Source organism: Orycteropus afer, unplaced genomic scaffold (assembly GCF_000298275.1).
Source record: "Orycteropus afer afer isolate SDZICR_OR568_19922 unplaced genomic scaffold, OryAfe1.0 scaffold00018, whole genome shotgun sequence".
In the NCBI taxonomy this organism is placed as follows: Eukaryota; Metazoa; Chordata; class Mammalia; order Tubulidentata; family Orycteropodidae; genus Orycteropus; species Orycteropus afer.
Window position 1 is genome coordinate 1,676,406 of NW_006921605.1, and position 12,408 is coordinate 1,688,813.

The 12,408-nt window shown below is 65.3% G+C and overlaps 2 protein-coding genes across 2 annotated transcripts in view; one reads left to right on the plus strand and one right to left on the minus strand.

The window, feature by feature from the left end:
- The first annotated feature begins 223 nt into the window (after positions 1-223).
- On the plus strand, positions 224-8,909 carry FAAP100 (FA core complex associated protein 100). The gene is made up of 9 exons (XM_007959585.1): positions 224-388; positions 462-580; positions 1,314-2,233; positions 3,153-3,309; positions 3,798-4,531; positions 4,790-4,926; positions 6,037-6,153; positions 8,148-8,231; positions 8,778-8,909. Exons 1-9 carry the CDS (start codon positions 224-226, stop codon positions 8,907-8,909), a joined length of 2,565 nt encoding a protein of 854 aa, XP_007957776.1.
- A 1,884-nt stretch (positions 8,910-10,793) lies between these two features.
- FSCN2 (fascin actin-bundling protein 2, retinal) overlaps positions 10,794-12,408 on the minus strand; it is a 5,653-nt gene continuing 4,038 nt past the window's right edge. The window contains exons 3-5 of the mRNA XM_007959587.2: positions 11,741-11,862; positions 11,273-11,440; positions 10,794-10,999 (exon numbers count right to left, since the gene is read on the minus strand). Coding sequence (XP_007957778.1) covers positions 10,794-10,999; positions 11,273-11,440; positions 11,741-11,862 — 496 coding nt within the window. The remainder of the gene's footprint in view (positions 11,000-11,272; positions 11,441-11,740; positions 11,863-12,408) is intronic.

Consider the following 12,408-nt stretch of genomic DNA (forward strand, 5'->3'; position numbering starts at 1 on the left):
CCAGACACGCCCCGGCACGTCCCCGGGCCTTGCCGCACCCCGGGGCAAGCCCCTCAGCAGCGCCGCGCGACCGGGGCCCGCCTCGGGTTCCCGCCAGGCTCCGGGACACGGGACACACCCCCGCACGCCCACTTTACGGCCGCGGTGTCGTGGGCGGCCGTAAAGCGCCGCCGCGCGCCCACAGGGCGGTACCTCGGCCGCCTTCTCCCGCCGCGGGCCTAGCATGGCCGGCGCCGCCCGGCGGGTCGACTACCTGGCGGCCTTCCGCTGCCCGGCCGGGGGCCTGGCCGCGGGCCGGCCACGCGTGCTGGGCGTCGGCGCCGAGGTCTTCTTGGCCACCGGGGGCGAGCTTGTCTACGTGTACGACCGGGAGGCCCGGCGTCCGAGCGTGAGCAGGGTCTCCCGGGGGGCGGGGAGGAGCGCGGGCTGGTCGGTGCCGACACGCCGCTCCCCGCCTGCAGGCGGCGTACGCGTTCCCCGGGCAGGTGTGGCACGTGGAGCTGCTGGTGCCCCGCCGGGCGCTGTGCGTTCTGTGCGCGCGCAGCGGCCTCTTCTGCGTCCCCCTGGCCGCGCGGAGCAGGTGAGGGCCGCGTCCTGTGGGCGCTCGCGATGTCCACGGGTGGGTTCTGTTCGCGCGCGGGGCTAGGGCAGCTCAGTGGTCATCACGCGGGAAGGGGGCTCGCGCAGCTCCCAGTCCGGGCGCCGCGGGTGCCCCACATGGAGCAGCTCCTCCTTCAGCTGGGTGCCTTCTCCCAGAGCCAACTCCCTGCAGAAGGCTTCGTGACTGGTTCGCCGGATGCGCTGCGGGCAGGGGTGCATCCGAAACAGGATGGTTGCAGGCCGGCACTGTGTCCTGGGGTCTCCCCGTTGAGCTGGCTCTCTACAAAGGGGCGGACCTCCAAAGACAGTCACTTCCGTGGCTGTGTTGAAGGCACTGTCAGCAGCGCAGTGTCTGCGTGGGAAGGGTGTCCCTGCCTGGTCCCCAGTGCAGAGCTGGGCTTCTGCACCTGGCTTATGATGTCAAAAGGTCGTGTGAGCCCGTTGCACGTGGCCTCTGGGTCAGACAGGTCTCTGCACTGAAAATTTCCTGTCCAAACCGTTTCTGGAACTTTTCTGCCTGGTCTTCCTCCCTCTTGGCCAGCACTGGGTAGGTGGCCAGCTGGGGTCCTTGAGGAGCTGTGATGGTGTCACTGCAGGGATCCTCAGGGGGCTCCCTATGAAGACCCCAGACCCAGGGTCCTGTGGCAGCTCCTGCTGAGGGAACATGTGGCCTCCCGCAGCTTATCCTGACAGAGGTCCTTGTGTCCTCGAAGGTCGGTGAGCCGGGCCGAGGATGACAGCAAGGACAGTGAGCTTTCTCCCAGCGTGACCCCTGTGGGCCGTGATGCCTGCGTCCTCCCTGATGCCACACTGTGTGCTTTCACCTTGCTCGACAACATGCTGGTCACCGTGGCGCAGGGCCCAGCTACGTGGAAGATGCAGCTGTGGGAGCAGCCCTGGGCAGGCCTGGAGCCCAGGCCAGGGACCCAGATTGGCGAGGTGGCATTTCCTGCCAGTGCCCCACCAGCTGGGGGTCCCGGGGAGCCCCCAGCCACCTGCTTCCTCCCAGTGCTCTGCTGTGTATCCCCACCCGACCCCAGGGCCTCACGTAGCCCTCTCGGGAGCCCCGGGAGCTTCTTGCTGCACGGGGCCCTCTTTGGTCTGCTCTTTGGAGCTGACGCCACACTCCTGGGGTCGCCTGTGGTTCTCTGCGGCTTCCCTGACGGCCAGCTCTGCTGTGTGGTCCTCAAGACCCTGGTCACCTCACGGACAGCCCCGGGGGACCCGAGAACCCTGGTCAGGCTGCTCCACCACCTGGAGGAGCCCGTCGTCCTCATAGGAGCCTTGAGGATGGAGCCGCAGCCCCAGGAGGGCATGCATTCCCATGCCGACTGCCTGGTAGCCCTCGGCCACCACGGCCGGGTGCTGGCCATCAAGGCCGGCCGGGACCAGGCCGGGAACCCGGTGCCGGAGCTTCAGGAGTCCCGGCTCCCAGGCCCCGTGCTGTGCGCTGCCTGGGGCAGGGACAGCCGCATCTACCATGGCACCCCGTCGGACCTCTGCGTGGTGGACCTGGCCCCAGGCGTTGTCTCCACAGACCCCATGAAGCCCAGCCTTCCCCCACTGCTGTGTCCAGCCAGCCTGAGAGTGTGCGGCGTCACCGCCCTCTCCGTGTCACCCGGAGCTCCTGAGGGTACGCACCACTGGCCAGAGGCAGGCCCGCCCCTCCCCCAGAGCTGCCAGCTCGGCCCCTCAAGGTCTTGTGGCTGTGACCCCAGTAGGTCATGGGTAGCTCCTGCCAACAGTTTGTGTCTGGCCATGAGGTTGGGGCTGCAGAGGTGGGGGCTTACTGCCCAGAGCCAGAGGTTCAGCCGTGGTGCCCGGTACGGAGGGACAGAACTAAAGTGGCTGTGAGTGCGCCTCTGAGAGGCTCAGGGAGAGAAGCCAGGCCGTCAGGAGAGCAGAGTGGAGGTGGTGGAGCCTCTCAGCGTGTGAGCTGATGGTCAGACGGTCATCGGGGCGTGTGAGTTGACAGGGCGTGTGAACTGATGATCGGGGCGTGTGAACCGACAGTCGGAAGGTCGGGGCGTGTGAGCCGATGGTCGGACGGTCGGGGCGTGTGAGCCGATGGTCGGATGGTCAGGATGTGTGAGCTGATAGGTCAGAGCAGTGCCGTGGGGCCACTGGTGGCAGCTGCTCAGGGGCCAGAACGAGTGCCTGCCTGGCTCTCACCCAGCGAGAGCCTGAGGGGCCTGGGGTTGGGAAGACAAACTCATGTTCCCTGGAGAGCTCCATGTAGTCCTGGAGCTGGAGGCTGGATGACACTAGGGACAAGCAGGTTTCCAGAAAGGTCCTGGAAGAACAGAGCTCAAACGGGGCTTGGTGGCAGGAGCCACACCCCCTCTGGCAAGGCCAGTTCAATGAGGGGCCCGGAGGCAGGTATCACCCACAGTGAGGTCCGTCCTGCCCTGTTTGTGGGCTCGGTGCCATCACAGGCCTATGAGGATGCACAGGATAGCCACAGAGGCTCTGCCCGGAGCTCCTCACAGCTCCAGCCCCCAGCCCCCAGCACCTGCTCTTCCTCACTGACCAGCCCTCCTGTCTCCCCTCAGAAGACACCGAGCTCCTGGCACTATCTGCCAAGGGCCGTTTGCTGGCCTGCAGCCTAGCCCTAGACCCCACGGTGGCCTGCCCTGCCCGGATGGAAGCAGCTCTCGCCAGCCGGAAGATCCAAGATCTACTGTCAGCTATCAGCAATGTCTCTGAGAGGTGAGCAGCTGCTGGCCCTGGGGGAGGCTGACACCTGCGGTGACGCTGGTCTGTGCCCAGGCTGTGCCTCTGCTCCTGCCTCCCCATCGGGGGTCCCAGTGCCTCTCTGCTTGGGCAGCGGCTCATCAAGGAGCCAGGAAGACATGGACCCCACCCTTTTCACCCCCTCCTGTCCTCACCGCCCAGACCTGGCCGCAGGGACACATGGAGACAAAGCGTCTCTGGCCTCTAGGCCTCAGCCCCTTGTCCACCCTTTGAGGCCGGAGAGCAAGGAGCTAAAGCTCCAGGTCCCCTGTGGCTCTGGCTGTCCCCGAGCTGCCCGGGTCTCCTGGCTGCCTGCAGAGCTCCACAAAGGAGGCACGACTGCAGTGAGCTGGCGCGGTGGGGCCAGCCCCCCAGAGGCAGCCCCGAGCGGCCTGGCACACCCACCTCACGGACAGACCTCAGTCTGGCTCCTCACCCCTCACTGTTGACCTGCACTTGTCCAGGGTGTCCTCCCTGAAGAAGGCAGTCGACCAGCGGAACCAGGCCCTGACGCGTCTCCACGAGGCCCTGGACGTGAGCTGCGCCCTGCTGTCCCACCAGCGAGGCCCCAGGCCCATCGTGTGCAGCACCTCCACCGCCTGGAGCTGCCGGGGCCTGCATGAGGAGCTCACGGCCACCTGCCGACTGCAGAACCGTAGCGGGTACAGCCTCGGCCCTGGATGGACCTGGTGCCTCCAGGTGCTGGCCAGCTCCCACGCCTGCCAACTGGACGCGGCTGCGGCCAGCACCACGTACACTGTCCCCGTGCAGCAGCTGGCCCCCGGTGCCCAGCGCGAGGTGACGCTGTCCCTGGGCTCCAGTGAGGACGCCGGGGCCAATCTGCCCACTACCATCTCCTGTGCGCTCTCCTGTAGCCTCAGGGAGGTCATGGGTGGGGCACGCTTGCCGCCAGACCTGCTGCCCACGCAGGAGGGCACATGCCTGCCCCTGGGCGTGCACACCGTGGACCTGCTGCAGTGCCTCCGCTTCCCTGGCCTCGCCACACCCAACACGCAGGCGGCCCGTCGCGCCGTGTCTCCTGCCGACCCCGTGGACACCTTCCTGAGAGCCTGCCAAGAGCAGCGCAGTGAGCCAGGGGGATCTGCTGCCCTTCGGGCCAAGTACCTGCCGCCATCTGTGGCCTCTGTGCGGGTGTCAGCAGAGCTCCTGAGGGCTGCCCTGGAGGCCGTGCACGCAGGTGGGTCGCCCACCTGGGCCCAGACGAGGCCTGAGCCCTGGGTGCGGTCGCCGTCGCCGCCCCTGTGCCTCCTCAGCCCTCTGACGGACCTGCTCTCCTGTCGCACGAGGTGAAGCACAACCGCCTCACGGGACTGGATGTGCCGGGGGTCCGGGGCATCTCCTCAAGCCTAGTTGCCAAGCACCTCGGGGCTAACTGGGTGCTCGCCCGCCAGGGCCCGCGGCACAGGTGCCGAAGCTCACGAGCCCTCCCCTGCAGGTGTGCCGCTGTGCTGTGCCACCCTCCAGTGGCTGCTGGCCAACAACGCCACCGTGGATGTCGTGAGGGCCCAAGCGCTGACGTCTGTGCAGGGAGTGGCTCCCGACGGTGCTGATGTCCGCCTCACCATCCATGAGGCAAGCAGGGATCCACCTGCTGCTCTGGCGGTCCAAGGGGTCACCCCAGATCCCTGGGCCTGTTGGGCCAGCGTCCTGAGAGCTTACAGAAAGCCATCTGTAGTGCAGATGCTCCGATCCTGAGGCGGGGCTGCGGTCAGGTCCCTGGTGCCTGCTCCCTGGGCTGCGGTCAGAGGCAGTGGTGCTGGCACGGCCCTTAGGGTCTTCACAAGGGCCAGGCGCTCTGCAAGCGTTCCCTAATTCAGTCCACACTGTGTCTCCATCCCTCTGAGGCCCCAGCAGCCCGTGGAGCTGGAGATGCTGACAGGCACAGCTAGGAGGCCACCCTGTGCCCGGTGCTGCCCGCGGTGCCTGCAACTCCAGGAGGCACCACAGTCACCCTGCAGACCTCTGGCTCCAGACCCCAGGAGGCCACATACGCCCGTCCTTGTGCGGCAATAGCCTGCCACCGACTGCTCTCAACACCCCTCCCGGCACGAGCCTCTTCCGTGGCTCTCCAGGCAGGCCGGCCATGGCCCTTCCAGCAGCACTCAGGGGGCACAGCAGGCTCTTCCAGGGTAGCCAGGCAGACAGGCAGCTGGCAATGGCATGTCCCTGGCTCATGGTGCTGGGACCTGGTACTGCAGGGGGCACGTCCCCAAGGAGGCCCTACCTAGGGGGTCCGGCCAGCATATCCTGGCTCTCAGCTTGTCCCTGCCGGACACGTCCTCCAAGCTCAGTGTGGTCGATGCCTCCGAGGCAGCCCCTGCTGGTTCTGGCCAGCTCCTGTGCTCACCCTGGCCCAGCCCAGCATCCAAGGGGACCCTCAGTGTAGATGTGGGGCAGGGTCTCTTGGCAGCAGGGGGTCTCCAGAGACGGGGTGCCAGCAGTCACTTGGTCTCTGGGGTGAGCAGTAGATCTGCTCCTGGCTTGAGTGTGAGTCCTGAGCCCCAGGGTGGACTCTGAGGGGCAGGGGTCTTCCTAGGCATGTTTCCAAGTGAGCGGGCTTCTTCCTGTATTGGCCGGCTGGCCCCAGGTGGGACTGGTCATGTGGGGGAGCCCAGGCCCTAGGCCTTTCCACACTGAGCTAAGGCAGGGGCAGTTAGCTGTGACCTCCGACCTGTGTTGCAGGTCACTGTGCCAGACCTGGGCCCTACAGGCCCCATCCAGGCTGTGGAGATCCAGGTGGAAAGCACCTCCCTGGCCAATGTGGGCCAGGCACACCATGCAGTCATCTGCCGGATGCAGGTAGGCAGTGTCAGCTGGGCTCCCTGCTGGCAGCCACTGTGGTCAGCATGGGAGACCCTCTCTCCTGCTTCTCTCTGCAGCTGATGGAGCTGAGCTCTGAGCAGGTGGCCCCGCCCAACCACGTGCGCTGTAGCAGCACCCACGGCTGCAGGGTGTGGGGGAGCTGGGCGGAGGGGTCACTCCCTGCTGTGGTCAGTGGTCAGTTTCTGTACTTTCCCTGCAAGGCCGTACCTGTGGCTCTGACCCTTGCGCCTTTGCTGGGAAGGTGGGAGGAATTGCCAGCCTGTGCCCAGATCCTAGGGAAGAGGCTTGGTCCGCCTGTCTGCAGGACCAGGGATGGGCTGCTCCGAGCACTGTGCCAGGCGAGGGGCACTGGAGTTTCAAATAGAAGGTCATTGTCCTTGGACCCACAGTCAACATCCCCGGAAACAGCAGTCAGGAAATCAAACGACAAACAGGTGCTTGCAAGAGTTAACCATTAGATGCAGGTCAGAGCTACGATGAGATACCTACCGGCTCGTTCCGACAGTAACGATACTGATCCAAAAAACAAAACGAAATGCCGGCAGGCTGTGGGAAGATGGGCCCTCCATGCCCTGCTGGTGGGAGTGTGGAATGGGACAGCCCCTGCTGAAAAACAGTACAGCGCTTCCTTCCAGAGCTACTGGTAGGACCCCCAGTGATCAGCAGTCCCACTCCTGGGTATGTTCACTAGAGAAGTAAGAGCGGTGACACGGGTAGACATGCACACGTGTGCACTGCGGCACCATTCACAAGTGAAAAGATGGAGCCGTGACACGAGTGGACATGCACACCCGTGTGCACTGTGGCATCATTCATGGTAATGAAAGGATGGACCCGTGACACGAGTGGACATGCACACCCGTGTGCACTGCGGTGGTGTTCACAGTAACGAAGGGATGAAGGCAGCCTAAGTGGCCGTTCGTGGATGAACAGATAGACTGGTCCCTACGCAAGTAGACACTACGCGGTGTGAAAGGACAAACGCGGAATCTGAAACATCTCACGTGGGTGAAGTGAGAGGACGTCACGCTGAGTGAAATAAGTCAGTTATAAAAGAACGAACATGGCAAACTCAAGCAAAGGTTTACACACACAGACGTTCTTTGATGGTTGCCAGAAATGGGGGCGGTAGGGAGAATCACCGCCCAGATAGCGTGCACGTGAAAATTCTGGAGGAGGGAACGGCAGTACAGCAGTGCAGGAAGTCGGCATGATGTGACCAAGGCGGAGGAGACACCGAGAGGTCCACAAAAATCAAGGACAATCACAGTAACGACGGTACCGTGTGGGGCTTGGCGACAACAGGACAGCAATTCCTGAGCCAGTGCACAGGCATTCTCGCTGGGTGTGGGCGGCCACAGGGGCACCCACGTGTGTACAGACGGGTGGGCATTTCTAGGGAGTACCCAGGTGTGTATAGATGGGGATATGCCACAGATGGAGGAGCCAGCTCTGTCATCGCTCCCAGGGTGGTGGGCTGTGACTGGTGCCTTTGGGGGCTCGGGGTGCAGGTGTCACCTGAGGGGTGAGTGGCACTCATGGGGCACTTGGGTTTTCTGAGTCCCCTTGGGGGATGAGTTGCCCCACATGGTTCAGGGTTCCTCATCGTTGCTGTGCTCAGCCCAGACGGTGCAGGTGGGCTGCAGGCCAGACCCCGGGCTCAAGTCCAAGCTGGGAGTGAGGTGGGGCCCCAAGAGGTGGGAAGACAGAGTGTTTGCAGGGTCCCCAAGCCAGGCCATGCCAAGTGGGTGAGCAGAGGGACGTCAGGGCCACCTGAGCCGGGCATCAGCCAGGGCTGGAGCAGTGAGCGCTGGCCTGAAGCCACGGACGGGGTAGGGGCTCGAACCCCCAGGGTGAAAAGCAGGGTGGGAAGGAGGACCCAGGTAGGAGTCCTTCTGCAAGGGGCATGAGGGCAGATGCCAGCAGCCCCCATGGTTCCCAGATGCCTCCTCACAACCCGTGTCCCCCAGACGCTGGTGGAGCAGGCCGCCCAGGGCTCCAGGCCGCCAGACCTCCGCGTGCAGCGCCTCCGGCAGATCCACGCCGACCACGAGGTGAGCGCCACGGGACTGCTGGCACGGGGCCTGGCCAGCCCCCACCCAGTGGGCCACCTTCAGCCACGGCATACACTGGTACTCAGAGTCAGCACGGCCAGGCCCTGCCTAGCCCTCATGTAGGAGACGGTCACTCAGCTCCTTCCCTGAGCAGAGGACAGCACAAGAGGTGGGTTAGCTGCCCTCCCCAGCCGGCAGGACCAGCAGGAAGGGAGCCTCGCCTTGTCAGCACCGTGGATGGTGGGCCCCAGCAGTGGGCAGAGCACCTTGACAGGCCTCCTCCTGCCCCTCTGCCCCTGCCTCACTTGCCTGCCTGTCCTACCTTGTGTGCACTCTGTCACCTGGGAACATGGTCTCGTCGGCCCACCCCTCCCGGCTCCCATGGTCGGGCACATATCCCCCACTGCACTTGACATGCTTTAAGGTCACAGATGATGTCCCTCCTTGGCTCCCACCAAGTCCCCCGCAGGATTGGCACGTGGAGGCGTTCTCAGCAGCGGGTGCGGCCACGGCAGCATGTCCTCACCCACCACCTGCCCGCCACAGGTGCTGCTGAGAGAGGTGCAGGCTCTGCGGGAGCGGCTACCCCTGGAGGACGAGGCCAGCGCCCGCGCCACTGCAAAACAGCTCCTGGAGGTGTACCGGCAGCTCCGAAGCCCCAGCCTGGTCTTGCTGTGAGCACAGGTGCACCTCCTGCCCCAGGGCCCCGCCTGCTCTCTAGTGGGCAGGGCTGGGACTCTGCAGAGAAAGAACCACGACACAGGCTGGCCCTGGGGTGCGACCCAGGGGGCCAGGCGTCCTGGGCTCTGGCGTCTGCACCTGCCCGCCCCTCCCTGTCCACAGGGCTCCTGTTTACCCACCCCCTGGTCCACCGGGACCCTGTGCCCGCCTGGCAGAGTACTCTTGTTTTAGGCCGTGGATGGGCCTGGAGGTGACCATGGGACAAGATCCTCCCCCTTGGCTTGTTGGCATTTTATCAGCTTCCCTCCCTCTGGCAGCTGCCCGTGGCCTCCATAGGACCCCTCGGTGCCGGAGCCAAGCCTCCCCTCCTTGAAGCTCTGCAGCTCCTCTGTGGTTGAAGCACAAAGACTGGGGGTGGGGTCCCCCCAGGTGCTCAGCTCCAGCCAGCAGCCTCCAGGCCACAGCGCCCCGCGACCAGGTGCCTCACTGGGGCTGGTCCCCAGCACTCCACGGTGGTGGCCCCAGGCTGACACCTCCCCTGGTGCTGGTGTGTGTTTGGGGGGGCGGCAAGGTGGACATCTACAGTTTCTATTGGCCAGCCCCCTGCTGTAAAGGTCACCCTCCAGACATGGTTTCTCACCAGACATAGCCTTCTGTTGAGTGACTCCAGGCTTGATTGGTTCTTTCACCCTCCCCTGCCCGCCTCAAGCCTTCCAGAGCCTGGCTTGGAGAAAGGTGTGTCCCCTACCCTATCCTTTCCACAGACTAGGGGTGCCATGGGGTCAAGCACATCCCATCCCATAAGCCTGTCACCCAGAACTGGGGCAGCCAGAGGCAAGGACCCTCGGGCTCCACTCAAGTGGCCAAGGCCCTAGGCAAAGTCTGGCCCCAGTCACTGAGACCCTTCATGGAGGGCCCTAAAATGTGGGAGCCACCCAGGGCACGTGCCAAATGACCTGGGGCCCCTCTTAACGCCCCTGCCCGCCTTGGTTGCATGAGCCACGGCCCCCACCAGAGGGCAGCATAGGACAGGAAGGGGCCCAAGAGGCCAAGCCTGTTTCTTGTTGCTATGGGGTGGGGATGCCAGCGCTGTCCGCGGGTCTCCAGGGTGTCCTGAGGGGCTCCCTCGGGGTTACAGGATTGTGTCCCAGCCGGATCGCCGCCACCCCCCTGGACCTGCTCTGCACCCTGACACCCCCTTCTGTTCCTAGAACACCCCCATTCCTGGGCAGGCACCCTGTCTCCTTGACACTAACCTAGGACGGGTCACGCCCTCTCTGGGCCTCACATCCTTTGTGAGCGTCGCGGAGGGGTGAGGGCACCTGCCTCAGGTGAGATCTAGGCTCGTGCCTAGGGTGACCCCTCTGCCGGGAGCCACGCAGATCCCAACTCCGCCGGCAGTCACCTGCGCCTCCACAAGGCGTTTGCCTACCCAGGGGTCCTGCTGCCGGCCGGTTTGGGGCGCTGTGAGGCACCTCTACCAACAAGAAGGCCCGGGCTCGTGCGTTCGAGCGCCAGGGGCGCACGGTGCGGACTGGGAAGCGCCCGGAGACCAGGGCACAGCGGCGGCGGGCGTGTCTCCACCCTGCACCCCGGTCTCCCCGGGGCCCTACGCCCGGGGGAGGGCAGCAGCTGTAGGGGCAGGCGCACCCTCATGCCGGCCTGACCTAGCACCACGCTGGGCCGGCAGGGCTCCTCCTCGGCCGTGGCGACGAGGCTGGAGGCCCACGGCAGGGACTGTCCCGCACGGAGTGGTCTCGGTCCCCTGTCCCACCCGGGATCCCGGGGTGCTTCGGGGAGGGGGCTCCCCCGGCGGCGCCACGGAGCCCACGCGCAGCTGCGACACAGACACGGTTTAATGGGTGGAGGCAGCCCAGGGCCTCAGTACTCCCACAGTGCCACCCCGTCCGGCGCGTCGGCGTCGGCGCGCAGCAGCCCCGAGGCCCCGCCGCGCAGGTACTTGCCGCTCCGGGCGCGGATGGCCAGGCGGCCGCGCTCGCGGAACTCCAACACGAAGTCCTCGCCGCGCTCACCGTCGCTGCGTACGCTGCCGTGACTGCCGGTGTTCCAGAACCCGCCGCGGCGGCCTGCGGGGGCGGGGCGGGGCTGCGGGTCACGCCACGCCCAGGGGGCGGAGCGAAGGCCCGAGCGCCCCCTGCCGGGGGAGGGAGACGTAGACGCGCCCCGCGGCGGGCCGCCTCTGGCGCTGGTGGCGCCCAGATGCCGCTCCGCCCCTCGTCTGGCGCCCCCTTGCACCTGCTCTCGGGAGCGAGTGTGCCCCTATGCTCCGCCACCCAGGGCCTTGCCCATGCCTGCGGGACCCCGACCTCCTGCACCGGCCGCGTGACGGGGCCCCGCACCTCGGATCTGGTAGGCGCCGTCGCTGAAGCTCAGGTGGAAGACGTCGTAGACAGAGCGGTTGGTGTCCAGCTGGTTGGAGCCGCGGCGCTGGCAGACAAAGCCGTCCAGGCCTCGCAGCACCAGGATGGGCCGGTTGATGAGCCTCAGGGTGAACTCCTCATCCTTACCTGGGGGGCAGGGTGCTGCTGGGACCTCGCGCGTGTAGACCCAGCTCTCCCACGTGGTGCCTACGGTGGCCTTGGGCCGGGCGGTGAGGCCACCAGGCCTGAGCCTTGTTCCCCGATGTGGAGGGGCAGGGGCGTTCCTGCCGTCTAGTCGCCGTCTGATGTCAAGAGCCATTACCTGGTCTGATGCCAGGTATACCGCTGCCCCACAGTGCCCAGGTGGGGAGGGCTGGAGGCCAGGGCCTTGAGCAGGCCCTGTCCCTGGGAGAGGACCCCAGCCCCCAGGTGGACAAAAGTGCTCACCAACGAAGTCGCTGATGGCTGCCAGCTGGCCATTCTTCTTCATGCACACGTAGCGCCCGTTGCTAGCCCTCAGTGCCACCCGCCGGCCACGCCATTCCATCTCAAACATGGTGTTGGCAGAACTGCAGGGGCAGGGCAAGGTGAATTCAGGGGGCACGCAGGGCCTCGGCTCCCACCGACGACCCATGGTCCCAGCACCACCACCTCATCCCTGGGAGAGGGACAGGAGCCCACCATGACAAGGAGCTGCCTGCCAGCCCCCTACCCCAGTTAGCATTCTTTCCTACCCAGGCTGCTACAATGGTCCACATGAACTTTCACCCTGAGCCAAATCTTGCCTTACTGCCTACTGCCCTACACCAAGTTGTCCTTTCCACCCCACCCCACCAAAACCAAAGAGGAAGAGACCAAGCAGTGATGCGGGGGGAGGTAAGAGTGGAGGCTGAGGTTTGAAGGAGGTGATGATGGTGGAGATTGAGGTATGAAGGAGGTGATAGAGCTGGTGGTGATGGAGGTGGAGGTGATGGTAGAGATGAGGTAGTGAAGCAGATGGAGGCTGAGGTGTGAGGAGGTGGTAGGGATGGAGGTGATGGTGGAGGCTGAGGTGTGAGGAGGAGGTAGGGATGGAGGTGATGGTGGAGGCTGAGGTGTGAGGAGGAGGTAGGGAT

Excerpts from the sequence above, each read along its gene's own strand:
- FAAP100 (XM_007959585.1), top strand. The coding sequence starts at position 224 with ATGGCCGGCGCCGCCCGGCGGGTCGACTACCTGGCGGCCTTCCGCTGC. Across the intron at positions 6,154-8,147 it reads CAGTCATCTGCCGGATGCAG|ACGCTGGTGGAGCAGGCCGC; the intron begins GTAGGCAGTGTC and ends CGTGTCCCCCAG. Across the intron at positions 8,232-8,777 it reads AGATCCACGCCGACCACGAG|GTGCTGCTGAGAGAGGTGCA; the intron begins GTGAGCGCCACG and ends TGCCCGCCACAG.